Genomic DNA, 24,002 nt, shown 5'->3' with positions numbered 1-24,002 from the left:
ACTCGATATAAAAGGGAGAAAAATTCTCTTAAAAAATCTTTCGCATATTTATACCATATCAGGCAAACGCTTACAAAGTTTTAATAATATTCCGTTTATTATAAAGAAGTAACATATCTTATATACAAACATTATTACTAAAGAAATAAGTGTGAAATTATTAAAATTTAAATTATTAAAAAGTAATTTTAATTAAACATATTAATTTGCTAAAAAACAAAAAAAAAAAAAAAATTAAACTAAGCATATTTCAAAAAAATTATCATTAATTGCAATAACGTTAAACTAAAACTTATAAATATAAATAAATGTGTGATCTCCTTTAAAAAAAGAGACTTCAAAAGAATTACAATCAGGCAAGTTTTACGTTTGCTTTTCATTTTTCAAATAAATTGCTATAAATAATTAACTAAACCGTACTTTATGTTTGAGTGGGATGTTATAAAATCACATAAGAGACTTTATCTGAAAATCATAACTTTTTGTATTTTTTACACTATTTATAAAATAAAATAAAGCACCGTTCATCTATTGATTTATTTATCATCTAAACATATTGTATAGAATTTTTTACATTATTTTTCTTATATTTACATAATACATAGTATTTTTATGGTAGTTAGCAGCTAGTTATGTAATTTGAATTTTAGTTTGCAATTTTCTCAATCTTTAGCGGTACGCCCTCCTCATTATGCACGTCGGATACTTTTTTACGTTCCGGGGGATTATTCCATGGTTGCAGTTCGCCTGAACCCAGGCATATGTATACCAAAGCACCCGATATATATGTAACAGATAGAATCCAAAATACGATTTGCCATTGATGATAGGATTTCTATGCAAGATGGACAACGAGAAAATGAAAATTAACTATCGATTTGAAAATTACGTAGCAGTGCCTCAAGCGGCACCTTTATGCACTTTGTATCTCCTAAGTGTTCATGTGTATGTGTACCCCAATGTACCCTTATTTAAGTTGATTTATTAGATCTATTTTTCATTTCTCTGAAGAGTTTATATATATTTCTTTTCTGTGTTCATGTGTGTGCGTGTGTATATACCAAGGTCTCTTCTACAATTTATAAATTTAAATTGACTTTTAGACCTATTTGCAAGCTTTGTTATCTGGTATGAATTGCAAGGTACAAGCGTTCATCTGTTGTGAGTGTAATAGTAGTAGTAAGGACCAAGGACTTTTCATTAATTAAATGCAGATAAATATATAGTCAAATGCGACTAAATCCCTCCAAGATCTAGCACAAATCAAGTAAACATGTACTTCACTTGTTAAGCTTACTATAATTCCTCGAAAACTTGTCAATAACATGCATACCAATGCATTGACATCATTGCTACGTTCTTGTCATTGATGTAAATATCGTCAACTTGGTATTATTTCCAAGAAAATTTCACCTTCACCAATATATTTTAAATACTTTGTACTTACGTCTTCATATGTTAAAGCTCCTACCATCCAGGTAGACAGAAAACCACCGAATGATGACAAAGTGTTCGCTAAACCAAATATGGTGCCACTAAAATTCGGAGCTATGTCCAATCCATTGCCTAAATAACCCGCTGTCACAGCTCCATGAGTGAACAAAGCCAAAGTAAATATCGTAACAGACCAACCCGCTTCACGTCCCAAAAATACTTGGGCAACCATTAAAAAGCCAGGTGTTAACAAAGCTAAAAGTATATAGTAACGATTATAAGCACTTGAGCTTGTAAAATTTGATTTATGTCAAACAGTCAAATGTAAAATTTTGAAATATTTCTACAAGTATAACTGCAACAAATAAGAATTCTATAGTCGGGCAAGGCCGACGATTAAATAACCTGCACTACTTCGCTTCGTTAACAATCCATCAAAAATTATACATTACTTCTATGTTTATGTATAATTTTCAAAACTTAGTTTACTTGTCAACATACGACAGCAACAAATCACAACAAACCACAGATTAGGCTTTTTCGCCATAGAAGGGCTTTCTTTCATGAGAACCTCTTTTATGGGACGGTCTAAGAAATAGACCTAGGTGGTCCAAATTCTCTATAGTTAACTTACTAAGGACAAATTTTTATCATAAAGTATTAAAAATCAGACTTTTTTGGCGTACAAAGTTTAGAGTCGTTGTAGGGGTTGGGGGTCAAAAAATAGACCGACCTGATCCAAATTCAGTAATTTATTAATCTTTATGTCAAACTATTCTCAGGAAGAGGTTAGGCCTTTCTATCATATAAACATTCAGTTTCTGTAAGAGTGGTTATATGGCAAGGGATCCAAAAAATTTTCCCATTCGATGCAATGTTTTTATACCTGTTTAGAAAACCGAAAAACCATTACTAAGCGATTTTTGTGGCGAACTTGTAAAAATTACAAAATATTATTTTCAAAATAAGGCGTTATATAGGGAGTGGTCCAATTCGAATCATTTTCAATAGCGCGTTCATTCTTATACGATATTTTATCCAAATATCTCGAAAATTGTGGCCTATAACTTAAACACAAGAATACGTGCACAGACGCCAGACGGACACACCGACAGACAAGCTTACACCGATTCAGAATCATTTTCTGACGGTGAATGGTAACTCTCCGAAGAACTTTGGAAAGGCCATACTTTTCTCAAGCCCTTCTGGGTGTTACAACGGTCCCACACAAACTTAGTATACCCTATATCACAAGTAGCTTAATTTATAAAAATCATTCAAGACTTACCGAATGCCGTAAAAACTTTTCTAGTCGCTGTTGTTGTGAGCGTACCGCGTTTACGTAAATAATCGGCGAAACATGACGAACTAAAAGCCATTATGTATTTTCCCAAATAGGGTAGAGAAGAAAATAACCCATTCTAAAAAGTCGTAAATTTTATTTTAAATTTATTTCCCTCTCACATGTAAAAAATCGAGTTTACCTCTTTAATATTGAAATGTAAAATCTGATGCATGTATGTCGGCAATTGATTAATAACGGTAAAGAAACCGAATACCGACAGACCATGAGTTATGATGATGGCCCATACAGCTGGCGAACACAACATATCCATCCATGGCACATAGCTGGGACGTTTCTTTGACGTCGAAGTACCGATAGCTTCTTCAATTTCTCGACGCTCCTCTGCAGTTATACGCGGATGCGTGGCAGGCGTTTCATAGACAAATGTAAACCAACAAGCAGACCATATTAAACCAACCGCTCCTGAAATATAAAATAAAAATGCTTAACATCGCTGCTTCATTCACATTTGCATTATTGAGAAATGCTTTTAAATGCAACCATTCATTCATTATTCATTAAATCTAAATATAATTATTTTTTTTTTTTTAATCGATGTTCAGCCATTTCTGAGAAATGCTTTTGACGTATTTTGTTTATCTCATTTATTCAGTTAATTAAACATATTTATTATTCGTGAAGTATTTCTTATAAATATTAACACGTGACACGTGTTACTTTAGTTCACAAACAAAACATCCTAAACCGTGTGCTATGCTGTTTGCGTACTTTTTCTAAAAATGGACGCTTTCTTAACAAAATAATTATATGCAATTAATAAAAAAATAGTTTTTATAGCAATAAATGGCGTATCATTAGAATGTAAACGTTCGAGATGAACATTATAAAAAACTATTGATCTGCAGCAATTACATCATAATGTATTATATATAAGAATATTAGTATCAATGGAACCATTACTGGTAATCAAACTGGGCAAACGTTGTAATTGATCAAAAAGTCAGTAATAGGTCGAAGCTATTATTATGTACATATATGTATGCATGTACTGATCTATACGTATATGTATATATAAGATGTATATAATTGAACACAAACAAAGTAAACAAACATAGGGACAGATGGACAGACAAGCTTAGATCGATTCAGAAACATTTCGTTTTGGTTTCTCTCAAAATAGTTTGAATATGTTTGTAGGTGATTTACTTTTTTCTCTCCTACACCTGAGGAATATTTAGGCCTGCATATATTTTCTTCATAGTCTTATTCTAACTTTAAATATTCTTTTATGGAAATTTTTATTCCGAAAAACGCAAAATAGTAGCCGGGCTAGTATGCGATGGATCCAATCATGTTGCTTATGGTTTCGTTCACTAATCCCGCCCGGAGCCATTTAGCCAACACCGTTTGACTTTCTGAATATTTTCGTTATCGCAAATCAATTATTTCTCTTTCTTTCGACTTTCGATTTTATATCCTCCTCTTTCTTTACAATCTGACAGTTCTTGACAGTTATAAAAACTGCGGAGCACTTAAAAATATTAAACTTCATAAGTAGAACAGATTCACATAGAGTGACTAATAATTTGTTTCCCAATAACTATAACTCTACAAGAAATTAATATTCGTCTATAGCCTCGACTCTCCTGTACCTAACACCTTTATCTTAAAATAGCACACAAAAATTTTCATTGTTTTCGTTTGAGCAAACAATCTATTTTTTTTAGGTTTTCTACTGAACATTTCCGACAGAAGATGAAGCCTCCTCAATTTTAATAATTCCTTGTCCAATTGAGTTTTTCATACGAAACTTTTAGAGAAAATTAAGGACAAATTAAACGCACGTAAAATGTGTCGCAAATTTTTACCTGTCGCATAGAAGACACTAGACCAGCCAGCTACGGAAATAAGATAACCACATACGGGCATAGTTATTGCCGCTCCCAAGGATGAGGCTAAAAATGGAGAAGCCAGCAATCATTAAAATCCCGACAGTGTACAAAGTTTTCATTCAAACTTACCCATCATGTTTGACATAAATTTTGATCTTTCCATTGGTGGTATCCAAACAGCGGCCACCGGATGTATTGCAGGCCATGAAGCGCCCAACATAAAACCAAGTATAACGCGGACAATTATCAAGACCACGTAATTCAAATGAGCAGCCAATGGGGTCACCAGAGTCAGCAAACTAGCCCACAACATGGAATGCCCAAATACTCGACGACCACCTATCAATTCCGCCAATCGTCCGCCTGGCAGCTCTGTCAGTATGTAACCCCAAAAGAAGCAGCCAAGCACAAAATTCTGTTGATATGAATCCCAAGGAAAGCGTTCATCCAACTCAGCGGCATCATCAACATCATTATCTATTAATGTTGTCGTTAAATTACTGCTACTATCAACTATCGTTGCTATTGTTGTTGTTGTTGTATTTTCTATAGGTTTCACCATTGCTACAATGGCTATTGTGAGATTTACGCGTAAAGCATAATTCAGCATAAAGCCGAGCATTGTTAAAATATTTAATACTTGACGGCATGACAGACAATCTACAAATATTAATAGAAAGAAAGACAATTTAAAATTTAATTAAATCATTAAAGAATAAAAAAAAAGGAGAAAAATTGATTCATATAAATACTGGTGCGTAAATTAAATAAGAAATCATTAAAGTTACAAAGTTTAATGAATTAATCTTATAACAAAGCAAACCAGTCGAATTCAGTTAAATGCGGTAAACACCGACTCATATAATTTCATAGTTTTATTGCTATTTATGGTTTAATATGAATAACAGCAAATAAGTATTTTGAATACACATAAATCGGTGAACTATGTCCGCCTGTTGCTCGATATTAAGCAGTGCCATTGTTTTGTGTTTATGCCCTACAAAACTTGTGGTGTAGGGTATATTAATTATATATTAGATGCACTTCTTATTACAACGATTGGTTCATAATCATTTACTGAAACGTTCTAAGCTTGTCTGTCCGTCTGACATCTATCCATATATACCGTGTTCAATCTGCAGATCACAATTTTTTACATATTTTGATGGAATGTGGTGCACCCATTTTTTTTTTTGAGCCAGTGATGAACTCCATCGGAAATAGTTCGGGTCGGTACATTTTCTCGACCGTTATATGGAAAATACTGCTAGCTAAACTCGCCCAGTAATAATGTTTCGATATTCTAAATTGACGTAAAAAAGTTGGATCGACTTGGGTAATTTTTTGAACCATTTCCCATATAACCTTTCCATCGAAAACTGATTCTTTATATGCTCAATAGGTCTAATTTTCGATTTTTCATGATAAAAATTGGTTCATAATAGTAAATTGGCAAAGAAATCAACCCTACCGAGTTTGGGCCACATGGGTCTATTCTTTGGATACAAAAGCATACGCCAAAAAGGGCTAATGGTTAATGCTTTCGACGAAAATTTGTTGCTGAGAATAATTTGAATTAAAAATCAAATCAGTTCAATTTAAATCGCATGGGTCGATCTCTTGAATCCACTCCATATAGTAAGCCCAGATATGGGTTTAATTTGTGATACTTTATAATGAAAATTAGTCGCGGTTGAGCGAAAAAATTAACGGTACGAAATTTGGATTACAGTGGTCTATTTTTTAGATCTCAACATATATAGGGGTTGCCATGAAAAACAAGACCTTATGTGGAGACAAAATCTAATTTGTAAATTTTTTTGACGGAAGCTGAAGAATAATAAAATTTTTGGAAAGTACATTAAGTTTGGATCGCGCCTTGCGATGGTTTTTTAAGTATTCTCCAAAATACGAGCTTTTATGAAGAGTATAGCTTCTCATGACGATAACTTGCATTTTATGGTATCTTATTACCAGAACGAGGAAATAACTGCACTAGAAAAAATGGTGCAGAGTATCTAACGGCCGACCTTGGCCGACTATAATATTCTTACTTACTTTTTTTTTAAACTTATTTGCTTATATTATTGACGCTTTTAGAGGTAGAATCATTTTTTCCATATTAATGCTCCCTATAAGATAATTAAGTAAATGAAGAAGTGTTAAGCTGGACTTGTTAAAAATTGCCCATGTGTGTCTCTAGTATTAATGTGAATTATAAAATAATTCATGCGATTAAATAATAAAAAAAAAAGCTTATAACGAATAACACAACAAGTTGTGTTACATTAAAAGGTTATTGACTTTTATAAAAATAAAAAAAAAAAATGAAAACAAAATTTGTCATTATTAACTTACTACGTAAGTCACCGCGTGGGAATGTTTATAGTATTATGCAAATTCTTGTAGTTTGTATGGTAACGCTTTATCTGAATTATGTTTATTGTTATCCGTAAATTTCTTTCCCGCTCAAATTAATATCAAAAAATCCCCAAAGATATTTAATATCATTAACATTCGCATGCGTGATTTCTCCCGTTGATAAAGTGCAAGATACTAACGGTGAATTCAGCCGATCTTGGAGTTGTTTTTATTTTTTCATTTGGCATCAATTATGGAAGCTTCAACGGGCAATTCGCTGAGGTGAAAAGAACGTTGTACGAAACCCACGTTTCCTTTGGTCTTGCGGCTAAAAATATTACCGGCCTTGCCTCCCCTCATACTGATTAGTAAAGAAAATTTTACGCTAAAAGTGTTTGTCAGAATATGCAGCCTTTGGAGATCAGTATTTAAAGTAGGTTCGTTTTTCATGGGAAAATAAACTAGAGCAGCGCAGCGCAGTAGGAAAGCATCATGATTAGCAAGTTAGTGTTCGCGGGTTCAAATCTCAGGTGGAGCATAGTCTATTTTGGTCATAAGTTCGTTTAAGGAAAGAAGCAAATTAGAGCAAAGACCCAGAATGTTGAAAATTTCAAGATATATTTCATGGAAAACTGGTAGTACTCAAATCGCGCACTCATCTATAATGTACACATGTATAGCGTCAGATTCCATTACGTCAATAATAGTTATTCATAGTTATTCACGTCTCATGAACAACATAAATCAATTTCGCACAAAACAAAATTTTATAAAAATACCCAAAAAATGTGATCAGACACAGTTGGCATCTTTACAAATATCTGAAAAAATTCTTTAGGAAAAAAAAAAACAGCAACAAAGAAACTTTTCTCGCATGGCAGCAAAAAAGATTTTGGGTAATAAAGTCGAGAGAAAATGTGTACTTGGCTTGGTTACATTACAGGTTTTATAAAAATATTCTTGTGTCGTCAACCATTTACAGACCTACACTCACACATACACACACACACACACACACACATGCAGACATGCCCACACATATATATATATATATATATAGCTACATTTTTATATAAGAATTCCTACGATAAACATATATTTCAGCTTTTAGACAGAAATGCAAGCTAACTACTTTTCAAGGTCATAAAAGAGAGACCGAATAGTGTAAAGAGAGTAAGAGCTTGTACGTGTGAATGAAAGAAATCCACACTACATATGTGTCGTTGACATACATACACATGTTCGAAATTCAAATGCTTTAATGGAGGGGTGTGTACTTTTCATTTACGATCGAATGGCATGTGAATTTTGTCATGTTACTTGCAACGTATAGTTTTATATTTGAAAAAAAAAAATGTAAATAAACTTTTATTCATAATTTATATACAAATTTGATCCTGAAAAACCGTCTTTAAAACAAAGCAAGTCTCGCTTTTCATACGTACTTGCCCTTGGTTTCCATGCGTACGCTTCTCCTGCAAACAATTTTAGTTGCTTTAATAGCATGCGACATATGATTATAATAAGTAGTATAAGTCGCTTGCATCTCGAAAAGTTGAAATGTTACAAACCCCGTAACCACAACTCGCAAGCTCGAAAGCCAAAAATGATCAAGCTAGCCCATTGGGCGTCAATAAACATGAATAGCAACGATAATTGGAATAAAAAGCGTCCAACGACCTTTTTTCACGTTTCGAAAACAATCTAGCGCTTCTTCATCTTTCAACCTCTATAATGCGAACGATGACTTTCCATAATTGACATCCAAATATTGCAAATATTGGAAAAAGGATTAAGTTTTAATCGTAAACATATTTTGTAAGCAATGACTAGAAAGTACAATTGAAAATAAAAGAAAAACCTTGAATAATTGACTGTATTCCGCTATTTCGTACGTATTCTATAGGATAAGCTAATCTTTTTGAAACCATTACTGCTAGCAATAAGTCGAAGATGACGAGAGAAGAGTCCAGTCTACGACTAAGTCTAAAAGGTTCATTCATATTCTAAACTTCCTGTACTAGAAATAAGATATGTAGCGGCTCCAAAAGAAAATAGATGAAAGTATTCAAAGAAAAAAACTCGCTTTCATGGTCACTTGTTTCGTAAAAATTCTGGTCACCTTATCTTTGCGATATTTACAAAGTTGATATAATTTAACAAACGCCATTGGCCAACGTTCGTCAATTTAGCGAACAATCGTTAAGAACTCTGTCTGAAAATTTACAATTGACTTCCATATATACCACCTAAAGGCGTGCTCCTTAATGCTTCGTACAATCGTTAGACTGTCATTGAATAATTTCGTTGAGCTTTGGTGGACTCTTTAGGCATGAACGCTACTATGACTTCACAGTCAATTACTAACTAACACATTTCCTTCTCCGGTTTTCTTTGCTTTCGCAAAATCGGCCCTGCGTAGGGCTAGAGCTTCGCTTAGCACCCCTTTTACTTTGTAATTCGCTTGATCATGTCCAAGAAAGATAGAAATTTAGAAGCACACAGATATGTTTAGACCTCATATCAAAACTCCAAGTAAGCCTGGCATTCGTGTTTGTAGCGGACCTTACAAAAAATACAAAAATCTTACCAGTGACGTACCATATGTCAATTCGCAGACACATCGACAATTCCAAACAAACTTCATCTTATAACGAAAGTATCTTGGCAGAGTGCCCCGCTTAGCACGGTGCTTGCAAAGGACATTTTCCACACAGTACTGTGCAGATATCTGTCTGTATAGATTTTTTCTCATTCAGACTCAAAATTGGACGAGAGTCCGATATTTACACACACAATTCATTACTTAGGTGATATTAAAAATTCGATCCGAGCTAGCGATCCATTTTATTTCTTTGGCTTTTATCACAAAACCGCTATCCGTTATTTTCCTTATAAAATGTTAGTCGACAAAAAAAAAGAAAAAAGACGCGAAAACATAAAAAACTCATTAAATTAAAAAAAAAGTATTTGTTTTCTCTATCTACAAGAAAAAGAAATATGTGCTCTTTTTTACTGTGTGGTTTTCGTTTTTTTCTTTTCTTTTTTCTTTATCTTACTTGCTTTAACACACCTCTTTTTTCTATATATATATAATATAATCTGCAAATGACTCAACGACCTGTTATTTTTAATCACATGATACCGGTCCTGAAAACTACTGAATGTAATTAAAAAAAAAATTTAAAATCACGTTTCAATTTATCGCAAAAGTATAATTCATGCATAAAAATGAAAAGAAATTAACTAAAGCTCCGACTACTCCGAGATAAATAAAAAGTAGTGTTTCAACTGCAAAAGATTTTTAATAGGCATGACTGACTCTATATATAGCATAACTACTCTCAATAAACTCGAAATCATCAGCTTGTTACTCACATGATAACCAAATATCATCATAAAATTAATTTAGTGTAATTACTGATGATACGATATTGCAGTTCTATATGCTCGTCTTTACCCTTTTTTTCTGATAGGTTGCCAAAGAGGTTCTCACGTATCTTCTTTTGTGCATATACAATAGAGGCTTCTTGATATTTAAATTATCAATAAATCGGTGAAATATAATCTGAAAAAGTCCAATGGTCTTTTTATGTCCAGAGCACCCTGTCTCTGTGGTGGCAGGGGCGTGGAAGATTTAAAACAAGCGACTTATTAACTTTGAAATCGTTGAAGAATTTATTGACCTAATTGAACGGACTGAATGGACTTAATCCTTGACTGAGATAGGCGATGATGACTATATGACTTCGAAATTTACTATTGCTTTGACTGCAGAGCAAACTACCAACCAACCATCTAACTTTAAATACTTTTCTAATGATAAATATGTCAAGAAATGAAAGGCGAAATAAACAAAAGAGTGCCACCTACTAGACATTACACATTGAGCTTATGATAAAGCCTGTTTTAAATGTTTACCAATTATGGTCGCATATATGGACAAAGCTTGTCCTTCTTTAAACTTCATCTCTCTCTCTCTCTCTCTCTCGCTCCCTCTCTCCCCGTAAATCTTAAACCAAGAAACTAAAAGATAACGTTTCACTTGGCTTACTGAGAGATTCAACGGTCAACAAATAGAAGGATGGAACACAAATTACGCCAACCAAGATGCTTACTCTGCTTAAGACCACGCGTACATTGCGTTATTTTTGCTCATTATAAAGGTAACAATGAAGTTAGTATTTCCCTCTATTTCGTTGGCGATTGTAAAAGTAAAAATTCCAACGTATAGTTTGCAATTTTAGATAAAGGCAAAGTTATCTTAAAAAAAAAAAAAAAGTAAGCTACTGAACAGATTTTTGAAAATCACGTTTTAATCTTTTTCATGCACAAAAATGCCAGAACATCAGTACCGATATTATTCAAGTAGAAAACAATTTTTAATAATGACACCATCTGTTAATTTAGTCATTACATCTCAATAACTGTTAAAGGTAAGCTTTAGAAAACTTATGTCTGCACCAAGGGGAGATTTGGAGCCGACTTTACTATGTTCGGCTCTTTATCCTGTTTCTGCAATTTTTCTCAAAATTTCGTTATAAGCCTGACATCTTTTTCGTGCACCAATTTTTAAGGCAAACAGTCCTGATGTTAATAACATATTGCAAACCATTACACACCCTATACCACTTCGCTTAAATAATAATACACCAAAAATTGTACATTACTTTCATGTAAATGCATAATTTCCATGAAAGCCCTCTTATCGGAGGATACTAAAACATCAATGTCCTCTAAATTTAGCAAATTTAATTTATTTGTCAGAGATTTTGTAATTTTCCATCACTAGGTTTTTTGCTTTTATGAAAGCTCTCTATCTATCTGATCCAAATTTCCTATGGTTGATTTATTAAGAACTAATTTTCGTGATAAAATATTAGAAAATAAACATTTTGGCAAGGTAAAGCCTTATTTTTCCCTGGAATGTTCATATGGGTTTGGGTGCCAAAAAAAGACCCACCTGGTCCAAATTCGATAGGATTAACTTCTAAGTCAAATTATTTTTATGAACGAGTTATGCCTTCTTATCATATAGAGATTCAGTTTCCGTAGGAGCGGTTATATGACCAGAGGTTCAAAAAATTGTCCCACATGATCCAAAGTTTTCATATCAATTTAAAATGCCGAAAAACTATTACTAAGCGATTTTTGTTGCAAAATTGTAAAAATCAAAATATATTTTCTTATAACAACTTATCAAAATAGGACGATATATGGGCAATGATCGAGAAGTGGTCCGCATTGTTTTTGATAACGTTACAAAATTTCATTCTAATATCTCAAATATCTCGAAAATAAGGGCATGTAGGTTGAACATAAAAATAAATGAGCAGACATCGCACAGACAGACGGACATGAGGATAGGGTGAGAGAGAAACTGAATTGATCGATGTAATAAAAGATTAATCTGTTTCAAGCCCTTCCGTTAATCTACTTTGTATGATAAGTGGTGTAGGGTATAAATGCTCTACGATTTGCATTTTTTCCCATTTATCTCTATGCTTATCTACATCATATTTAGAATCATTGCGCTTCGACGTGCAGCCGTCACATAGTTGTCGCTATACTTTTATTTTTTTCAACAATCGGTTCTTTTATATTCGGTTTTTTCCTTTACATTTCTTGCACTCTTTTATATCATTTGCAAGTTTTGCATAGCTTTGTAAAGAATTCCATCTCGTTATATTGATTGCACAGCCCACAAAATGTTTATATATTACATGTATCTAGTTTGCGATAGTTTGATCGTAAGCATAATTGTTTTTTTCTTTCTTCTTCTTCTTCTTCTTCTTCAAAGAATATTCGAATAATGGTAAAATTTCGCAACAACCGCATGCTTGCATTTAATTGTATACATAAGAGCTGGTAATTTTTGGCAAGAAATTCGAGTTCGCATACATGACTCCAGGTCCGAAGTCGTCATAATTAATTAAGTTAAAAATATCTCTCATACACTCGCAAACGTACCTAAACATTAAACCAGCAGAAATTTCAAATTGCTTTCATGAATTATTTACACATCGCTCTAAAAATAGATATGTTGCCAATGAGAAAACAATATATAGTGGTTGTAAGGTCAACCGTTAAATATCCTATACCACTTAAGCGCTAGCTTCATCATAAAATGCTGAAAAAATGCACTTTGTTTCCGCGTAAAGGCTAACTTTTCGTGAGAACTTTTTTGTGACAACAAGTAAACACAAAATCTGAACAGAATCTGAACTCTTGTCAAAGAGTTTCTCCCACACCGCTTATGGTACAAAGGTATCTTGATATACTGATGGATTCAGATAATGGATAATATATTACTAATGTCACATTACTTTGGCGGACGAAATAACTTTGATATTTTTAAGATCTTAACAGTGCCGGGCAACAACAAGACTTACGAAGTGGCATTCTCTGGAGACTGGTCTTATCGATAGTCAAGTGTGTATACCGCGTATATTTTGTTTGACAAAAAAAATGGTACCCATTGAGAAGCATAATAGAATAAGTTTACTGGTAGAGAATAATTAATTGTGAAACATTGTTTAAAATGTTTACATACATACATATATATACATATGTATATATGCACAGCAAGTACGTCGGGTACAATTTTTCATTATATTATTAACTTTATAAGAAAAACATGTTTTGTGCACGATAATGTAAAACGTCTTTGTTTAACGTATTTAACATTTAAATAACAGACATTTGTAATTTAAAAAAAGAGAAATATTACTTCCTTAAATTAAGCACTAACAACGATACATAAAACGGAATTAACCTTGTTGAAGAGATTAACATACATAATACTCATCAAATTATATGAATTATTTTATTATTTCCCTGATCTCTATCAACCCATTACTATACAATAATAATAGAGTAGAGTAGCACATCGCATATGAAGAAAGATGTAATAATAATAAGATCTTTTACATATCATTATTATACATCATTTCCACTAACCAAAATACGCAATATGTTGTCCTTTATCATTGTGTCCTAATTTCATTCATATATTCCTAAGTGCGTATATATCTGCATATACATGTATATAAATGTATTGATTTAATGTTTTAACTGCATATGATTACAAAGCACGTACTTGCTTTCTTATATATTATATATATTTTCCATATAATGAATGTTTATGTGTATGTATATACGCATTGTGCAAGCAATAATGATTGCAGATTGTTCTTGATGTACTGATTTCTAAGAAAAATTTTCCATTGTATTCATTCATGACTTAAAAAGCTACATATTAAGTTGGACTATTTATAGAAGTTCAGCTACTAATATATATCTTTTTAAAGGTCATAGGGGAAGCGTTTTTTTTCACACTTGTGTTTTACTTGTTTATTATTTAAGAGCGATTTAAAGCCGATCTATTGCCATTCTTAGCACTGAATCTCATCTTTGATTAAACGGCGACTAAGCTGTTGCATTTGGGGTAAATAAAACCCTTCGATTTTCTGTTCTATCGCTTCACGGTATAATCCCTTATACGCATTGTCCCAGTGATTGTGCGGAACCATTACAATCAACAAAGGAGAAAGCAAGAGAGTAGTATCTCTCTGCATTCGATTTGGAAGCGCACACCTTCCAAACGCTTTTACATGAATAAAAATTAACAGTGTAGTATCACTAGTCGTCTAGCGTTGTTATTACATCATACTGTTTTACCCCGCGGGAAAACTACTTAATTGATCCTAGTCCGCAGTTTTTTTTTGTGCGGTGACGGGGTGGGCTACGTGGACCTCTCCTCTTTCTTTCTACGTTCTTCTGCATTACTATTGATGTTTTAAATTCGGTTTAAATTACTCTTATATATATATATAAAGTTTCCCCAAAGAACGAAAAATTTCCGAATAGGCCTCCTCCACCCAATAAAAATGCAATGTGTAGTTACATTGTATTGACTAGTTCCATATCTTCACTTTCATCTGCTTACCATAGACCACTTCGAATTTCAGATCTTATGGGGGGGGGTGGCCTGACGCAAACTCTGACCAGAAGCTTTTGTTATACTTCTTTCATTATTTTCCTCGCCTTTATTTCTGGTACCACGCATGTCAAGATCCCCCGAAACAATCTTTAAGCTTCGGCATGACAGCGACAATGGGCTATTAGAGGACGGCTCTGGCTGCTCTGGCCCATGCCCAGAGGAAAGGACATCCCACATCCATGTTCTTATTCTGGAACTGCAAAGTAACCTTTACCCTTCTTGGGGCATGAGCGACCTCTGTTCACTCCGTTTGGCATTGAGCCTTCACAAAAGGCTCCTACGTAAACTCCTCTCTGCAAAACTATGGCATATATGCAACGGTTAACCTTTTATATTATCAATCCAATTCAGAATCGTTTGAACCGAATCTGTCCGGCAGTCCACCTGCCCTTCTGAATCTTGACCAAACAATCGTTAGTTTCAAGTTATTTCGGTGAAAAGTGATACGTTAACGCATTTTGATCAGGGGAGAAACATTTTGAAAACTGCTTGATTCGAACCATATTTACGATCACTTTTTATATCCAGCCTATTAAATGCGTCTCAACCGAAAAAGGGATATTTATTCCTATAGCCAAGTCCCGGCCACCACGTTTTAAAAAAAGTTTTACACATGTTCGTTAATTACATTCTTGTTCTTGTTATCACCTGCACACACAATCAAAGAAATAATTGCTTTTAAGTCAAATCAATCGGTTGAAGCTTTCTAATTAAATGCTTCACCTACCCACGTTTTTTCCTTTATGTTCTTTATATATTTATTTATTTATTTATTTTTTTTTTTTTTTTGTTTTCCACAACATTCTGTAAACAAAAACATGTTTTCCATGACAAACAACAAATTTTAATTATGCAATTATTTTAATTGAACACATTGTAAATCATAAACCGTACAAAATAGCTACAATGAATGAAATGAATAAATTAGTTTAATTCTCTAATACAAGTCTAGTTAAATAATTAAAATGATATTGTAAATGACTCTACACTACGTAACTGCCAATTCTCGTTCTCAAAGTTGTGAAACAAAATTATACTGTGTCTATGTGTTTAGATGGATTTCTGGTCAGCATTAAATGGCATTTGAATTCCTTTGCCTTTGAATCGGAGCCATTTTCACTACAGGCGATTAAAGTTAATTTTAATGCATTTATAATACTTAACGCTCTCAGGGACGGATTTTTCACATTATTTTCATATTGCAAACCTTAAGTACTTTCCTAATTGCAGCTAATTTTATAAAATTTATATCATTCTTCTTGAGAGATTTTGTAATGAATGATAGAAAAAAAAATTGTAATTTAAAAGAAGTAAAGACATTATAGTGGGCCAAGGTGCAGCGTTAAATACTGTACACCACTTTACTCAATACAGTCATTGATGTAACGACCTTTTTAGATAAGATATTTTACGCGAAGTTGTCGAAAAAGTACTCCGTTGCGAAATCGATTTTCAATAGCATTCGTCCTTGGGCCATAAAAATATGTCAAAAATTTACCATCTGCACTGTTGATTACAAGCCTACAAGACGAAGAGACGGGGACAGACAAGCGTAATTCGAATCGGGGAGTGATTCGGAATAGAAAGTGAGTCAAGGGCTTCTGCGCCCTGCGGGCTTAATACATCGTTATACCATACGTAACAAAAATCACACATGTAACTGTTTGTGTCAGGAAGTAAACAAAGCTAAACCATCCAGTAGACAAAGAATTTCTTAGAAAATTTTAAGAGAATTTGCTTTAAAGCAAGCCATCACCCATAAAACTTTCTGCACTGAGCAAGTGTGTGTCTCGTTCAGTGCGTATTTTCAATCCTGGCTGATCGAATTCCTTTGCCAACATACAATACAAATATATGTTTAAATGATGGTATGTTTAGTAAAGTCTTTCAAATGGATACAAAATAAAAAGATCACAAGACTTACAGTTTCCCGCACAAATGGCGAAAAATTCAAGGGTTGCCTGAATCTTTGTGCACCATAAGTATTTAGTTGGCGTTCAATGTCTACTTGCAACATCAAATTCATCGGTTCACTCTATTCTCCTCTAACAATATGCATTAACGTTATATTTCCTATTACATGTATATACATATATATACATGTCACTTATTGAGTTTCTTCAAATATGTAAAGTTAATCCGAAAATTTTATGTGTCACGTTTCAATTTTCTATTTTAAGTTTTGCGATCATAAAATGTGCAACAGCAGGCGATAAACAGCCAGACAGACATAGCTATAAATCGTTCATAATATCAACTTTATCAAAAATGTATACAGTTTGTTATCTGTTAGTTTGCTTTGAAACGACTGCCATGTCTTCCGATGATGGATATGAAAATAATTTAGAAGGCTTTCCCTGATAGTAGAAAAGTAAGATTTACGCATTAGATCTTAGCGCATATAGATAACAATCATATTCAATCTCGATCCATCATCTGTCCTGAATTTCCAAAATTTCAAAGTCAAAAGAAAAATTTGAAATTTTTTTAGTTTCAAACATGCAGCAATTACGAAGACTGAAATCTTAAAAACTCAGTACCTTTCAAAGATTAATTAATTAATAAATGGTTGATATATATACCCTTACAAATATATATATATATGTGTATATATATAAACATATTGCATACAGTTTTTTCCGTTCTTAGAATCCCAGTTTGCGAATATGGTCCGAAGTGGTTTGTTTTTAAATGAATCAAGCCTTTTCGCAATCCCCGATGTTGCCAAAAAGGTATATTGTTTTAACTTGACCTTGACAGTATCGTGGCCTACCAAAGATGGCTGCTGTCCGGGGCGTCAGAAAGTTCGATATCACCTATTGGTAATTTTTCTAATCACCATCTGCGTATTCTAACAGAAACTGTATCCATGCTAGACACTGTCAATAAATTTATACAAGCTTCTAAAGCAATTCCTCCTTGCTGGCAGTAGCCATGGGTACACGACCGCGTCTCATTTGATGTGAACATGATTCAGCTCCGTTTTAATTCATTTTCTAGGTCAGTATCTACACATTCAGTGATAAAAAAAAAGAGAACACCAAATATGAATCAAATGAATATACACACACCTGTTGTAACCGGAAGGGATCGAACTTTCCGGTAGACATATTTTATATATTTAGTAAATCGTTGTAGGTTATAAATCAAAGTTCTTCGCGTATTGCATTTGCAATTATCAGCCGAATCAGGTCAACGTATGAATACTATCGGTCCGCAGACCAGCAGAAACTTTTTAAAGCATAATAAAAACCCATGGCGCTTACTACTATTAGTTCCTCGAATTTCTTTTAACAAATGTAACAAAAACACAGATAATGATGCATGTGTCCATTTAAGTGAATTTTCTCTCTATATTGATTAACTTAACAACTTACACTTTGTACTTTAAATAATATAAGCTTTTGTAATTATTACTTTAAAATTTCTAAATTTATCATCAACAATACGAATGTAGAAAAAAATATTTTGTTTTAATTCATTTACTATTGCGTTATTATTATTTATGACAATTGTTTTTAATTGATCAGTTTATTGACAGAGTCTATAGTAAAAAACCATTTACAATGTAAATAAAGCGTCTAATGATTATGAAAGAAAAATTAATTGAATGAATTTCAATAACATGTACGACCATATTGTGTATAATCCAACAATCGCGATTACGATTAGATTCGACAATAGTATCTGTCACTCAAGAAAAACAAAAACAAGCAGCATCGCAATGAAATGCATATAACCAATGTATCAAAAACAGGTATGAAAGCTAAATTTATATGGGATCGGCAACTGCAAGCGAATATATATCCAAATAATCGACATTCGACGAACCTTTAATGTCAGCAACTTTAAGCAAATATCGAGTTCGCAATTTGGATCGCGATTACTTCTGCACTGAAATATTATACAGATCTCTTAAGTATTTTCTGAAACTGTTCCGAAAAGCTTCAAATTTTTAATTTATTTATAATGTTTTCGAAGGGTGTGTGGTTTTTTTAATCCGATTCGAAAGACCAAGAGCGCCATGGAATATATGTGTTAATTATCTTCATTACATACTGAATCTGCTTCTTATGGCCGAGGCAAGAGGTTGCTCATAAATCAGGTTTGAATAAACCTGTGTAACATAGAGATCAGGACCAGCAGGAGCCGCATTTTAACTTAAGGGGAAGTTTTAAAATTTTTATATATTCCCTTATAGCCCATTTTCCCAAAGATAAATATTTTGTGTTGCATTGTATTATAGTGGGCTAGGAATCCTCCGGCTTTAAAATTTTTATGAATCAAGCCAGCCTTTTAGGTTCGGAGTGCCATCTAATCTCTGATTCTGTAGATGGCACCTCATTCGCACAGGGTATGAAGAGTTCCTTCGCTCACGCGCAGAATCCGCATAGATCGGTATCAGAGGTACTTATATTTTTCAAAAGGTACTTGAGGAATTTATGATCCGTGTAAAAGCCTTTTACGTTATGCAGTTCCAATAGCTTGTGTGCTATATCGAAAGATTTAGTAAATCCTTTAGCCTCCGTTCTCAGTTCTCTGTGCCCAATGCGATATCAGCCTCTTCATATGGCTACTTGCAAGGCCTCAGAAAGGTTAAAATGGATACAATTTTTCTATAACTTGTTTTATACATTCGTTCATTCCATTTCCTAAGCGGACGTAAACCAAGCTAAAGGTTCCATCTTTCGCCTTTTAGCCTTAATTCTTTAATCAAGCGAAGTCTTACACTGATCAACACTACACTGCACTATGGTATCTTTGGCACGCACTTCTGGCAGTCGTCAAAACGTTGTTTCAACTTATTGAAGCGACCACGTATAAAAATATAAGATTTTTAGCTGAGCCTAAGTAGTACATCTAGAGGTACCTCTAAGATCCATATCTGATAACAACGATTGATTGCTTCTCATGTTTATATGGTTTCTTTCCATTTATTATTTTCAGCAAATCGTGAATGCATCTCATGTCCATCTATAAGCTTTATCTATGAAGAGAATTTCATTTGCAATCCAAATACCAAGTTTCAGTTTTTGTACGCTTTCGAAACCGGAATATATATGTATAGAAGGAATTATCTCAAATTAAAATCATACGCTTATTAACAATATTCAACATCTTGAATAGACATTCGTGAGTGTTACAAAATTGCACATGAACATATAAGATGTGAGCAGTTTATTGTGAAAGTGAATCAAGCCCAGATCAATTGAAAAAATCTTCATTTTTATTAATCAAACAACATTATAAAAACTATTGGATAACAAACTTATATTATCTAATACAACAAAATACAAACAAGTAAGAAAATTATATTAGTCCGCGAGAGAATTTTTTATAATCATCAGCATTATCCTATCTATATCTATTCCTTATCTCTGTTATCCCTATCGACGGACTTGTAAAGAAAAAATTAATCCTCCACGTCGTAAAGTCCACGATATTTAAGTTCGAATTACCCGACTTAGCTGGTCGCAATCTACACTCCAAGTCCATTTATGCGATATCCAATTAATTTTACTGCAAAGGAAAAACAAATCCCTCACCTTTTGGATAGTCCGGGATCCTCCAATTTTATTTATCTTAGAATACACATTTTTAGACGTATCTTCATGTAAACAGTATATATAGAATAATTTTTAACACTCTAATAGTAGGGACTTTTATAACATATATGTAGAAAATTTCAGCCTTCAACTTTCATAATTTACGACAAATTCGTTCTTGAAAGAGCAGATATGCGCAGTTTGCTGTGAACTTAGGCTTTGACCAGTTCGTCCTATTTTCATCACAAGCCTGCATACAAGAACTTTAAATGTTTTTGCCAAATTTGCAAAGGTAGACAGACAGACAGACAGACAGACAGGCAGACTTGCTTAAATCTGTTTAAAATTTGATACTGATCAAGACTATATATATTTTATGGCGTATCTCGAGTTTTCTTTTGGGTATCGCAAACGTTTCGACAAAATGAATATTCCTCGCATTCTTCGGTGATGGGCATAAGAATATATATATAGTAGTGATTGCTAAAATTTCTGAATTTATTCGAATTCAAAGCTTCAAATATTTCGCAATAACAAGAAATAAACTTGATACGCTTTCGGAATAAACGGCTCTTATTTAGATATCAATAGGCTTGCAGATCTATACGCTACGACTAATTGGATATGCATTCCGGTATTTATCAAGCAACGACAAATTAATTGAAATTACACTTAACTAAGTTTATAACGGAAACCTTAAATGAACAATTTCGTAAAATATATATTTATATATATATATACAGACTCACTATATGCATTATAGAAAATTGATTCATGATTTTCATCGTTTTTATTAAGCAAATTAAAAAACAAACTTGCATTTACTTAAATTATAAGACAATATCAACATTTTTTTCTTAATAAAGCGAAAAAACCAGTTGATAAAATCAATTGTTTGTATGGTTGCATTAATGGCCATACAACGGCTTGTATTAATGTATGTGGAAAACCGGACTTATCAAGATGCAAGGGGTTCAAATTGTTATTAAGCGAAAACAGTAACATTTAAAAATACAAAAAAAAAATAAAATTTTTTTTTTTTCTTTTCTCAAAAATTTTAATGTTTCATATTTAATTTGTTATTAATCATTAACTAAATACCGCGTAGTGCACATTACTGCGTGCTTATATGTAATCTTTTTGGCATGACAGGCTTGACATAAAAGGTTAAATAATATTAAATTATAACGATGCGTAATTTAGATGAGAAAAATGCTACATATTAGCAACAAACAATTAATTAATATGAAATTGTTATTTCTCATTGTCTTAAATATTAATTAATAAAAATTAATTTTTATTATCTTTGTTATCAGTAGCTCACTCTCTCTCTCGCTCTCTCTCTCTCCTCGCTTACTTACATTGCCGCTAATTAAAACTCGCATATTTGCAAGTTTTATTCTTTCTTTCATATGAAAACCAGAACTTGTATGTCTACATATATATAAATGAATAAAAAAAGAAAACAACTTATATATGTAACCTTGAATAAGTTAGACGAGCCCCCGTTATTTATTTATTTATTTTTTTTTTTTTTTTTTTCATTTTACAATCGTATGTATATGTATTAGCAACTGGGTGTCTGCCGAGTGTATTTATTGTTGTATTAGTTAACGTTATATCATGATTGCTGCCAACACAACTGACAACATCATAAAGTATGGCAATATCACTTTAACATGTTGTCACCCGCTATTATTGTAATGATCATTATTCTTACGAATACGTATCTATTTAATTAAAGGAGGTATACTCACAACACGATAGCCGTTTTTTAGTTCTACTAAAAACATACATATTTCTATTGAATGAATGAATACTTTTCAAAAAGATATTTATTTTGAAAAAATCGAAGAAACACTTGCTAAGTATTCATGTCATACTGAATTTATCACAATAACAGAAAGAAAATATTCATTTAATATATGTGTTTTTTTGATCAAAAAGTGGCGTGAATTTCTCATTTTTCTTCTTTTTCTTGGTTGATAGCATTGGTTCTGCTATCTTTGTAGAGTTTTATGTCAATCTAGTTAATTGTTTCCTAGACATCGAAGCTCAACTTAGGGAATCATCTGTTGCCGATTTGCTGGCTATCCGAATAAGAAGAAGAATTGCTGCAGAGAAAGAAATTTGTATTAAATTTTACTTGCGCGATCAATATTTTAGTGCTGAAACTTTGAAGATATTGCAGTAGATTTTCGATGAGGAGGCTTAATTAGAGACCAAGAACAAATTCAAGACGGACAGGACCCCTGGCAACCATCGACATCTACCAACGAAAACGACATTAAGTAAATCAAATTTTGACGCTTGAAAATCTTCAATTAACGACCTTACTGTGGGCATTTCCTTTACTCCCGCCCATAGCATGTTAAAAAATGTTTTATGCCTTAACTCTCCATCACTTCCAAAAACACTCAAACAGTGGAAAAAATTCGTGAATGAACCATTTTTAAACACCACCATGTCATTCCTCTGATTTAGGATCTTTTAGCTGCGCAATATTCGGCTCGATTGATGAAAAAAAAACCATATGTAAGAAAACATTTAAGGCCATTGCGGAAAAAGGCTTTGCTGACTGCTTTGAGAATTGGACAAGACGATGGCATATCGCCTTTCAAGGCGATAAAGTTGATCTAGCAATATATATATATATAGAGTTTTCATTATTTAAATAAATTCACTTTATTTTTTGATCACAGTAGTATATTAGCTTTAAGTTATTTAATCATTATAACATTAAATCCTCATGAAATACAAATGAGTATAGTTCGTGTATATAGATAGGGTCTTCCAATTAAAACCATAATTTGAAACCAACAGAAAAACGCAATATTTTCGTCGATATGATTACGTTAATCCAAAGTACAAGGTCTAAGATTGCTAATGGAAGATAACATGTCCAAAAGCCGCCACGACTCTAACATGCCATAAAAACGCCTTGATTCTAATAACAAGCAATCATTCCTTTCACGTCATAAAGCTCTTATCAGAGGCCTCCAAGCTGCAAAATGGTTGCGATTCGTCCATAATTGTACAAGCCATTGCGCGGAGCTTAATCCGAAATTACAACAGAGAAATTTGCGGGAAAGATATTCCCGTCCAGCACTTTCACAGTTGAGCAATAATTTGACCATAAGCGAATTAAAATTTGATAAAAATTCATACAGGACCGGGGTAAAAAAATTTCTATATCGGTTTCCGACAATTATAACTGCAGGCGAGTGCGAATTCGACCTGGATTTTATAGGTTTGCATAGCTTCACATCGAGAATTTTCTAAGCGATCCGGGTCTTTCTTTACCTTATAGAAGAAACATTGCAATTAGTATAGTCCTAGTTTGTACTTTTAAGATGTGATTTAAGCAAATATTTGCTTTAGGATCTGCATTCAAGTTCAAGGAGAAAGTTTTTAAAAAGCTTAGCAAATTCGTTCACTGCAGCTCTTAAATTATAATTCCT

The 24,002-nt window shown here is 33.0% G+C and overlaps 1 protein-coding gene across 1 annotated transcript in view; it reads right to left on the bottom strand.

Moving 5' to 3' along the window:
* Nucleotides 1-269: 269 nt before the first annotated feature.
* Nucleotides 270-24,002, bottom strand: part of LOC119632795 (sialin) — a 33,666-nt gene continuing 9,933 nt past the window's right edge. Inside the window, exons 3-8 of the mRNA XM_038025902.1 lie at nucleotides 4,762-5,292; nucleotides 4,609-4,695; nucleotides 2,919-3,202; nucleotides 2,723-2,855; nucleotides 1,448-1,689; nucleotides 270-835 (exon numbers count right to left, since the gene is read on the bottom strand). Coding sequence (XP_037881830.1) covers nucleotides 647-835; nucleotides 1,448-1,689; nucleotides 2,723-2,855; nucleotides 2,919-3,202; nucleotides 4,609-4,695; nucleotides 4,762-5,292 — 1,466 coding nt within the window. The 3' untranslated portion in view covers nucleotides 270-646. The remainder of the gene's footprint in view (nucleotides 836-1,447; nucleotides 1,690-2,722; nucleotides 2,856-2,918; nucleotides 3,203-4,608; nucleotides 4,696-4,761; nucleotides 5,293-24,002) is intronic.

The sequence above is a fragment of the Glossina fuscipes genome, unplaced genomic scaffold (assembly GCF_014805625.2).
Source record: "Glossina fuscipes isolate IAEA_lab_2018 unplaced genomic scaffold, Yale_Gfus_2 2, whole genome shotgun sequence".
In the NCBI taxonomy this organism is placed as follows: domain Eukaryota; kingdom Metazoa; phylum Arthropoda; class Insecta; order Diptera; family Glossinidae; genus Glossina; species Glossina fuscipes.
This window is presented reverse-complemented; position numbering and strand designations above follow the sequence as displayed.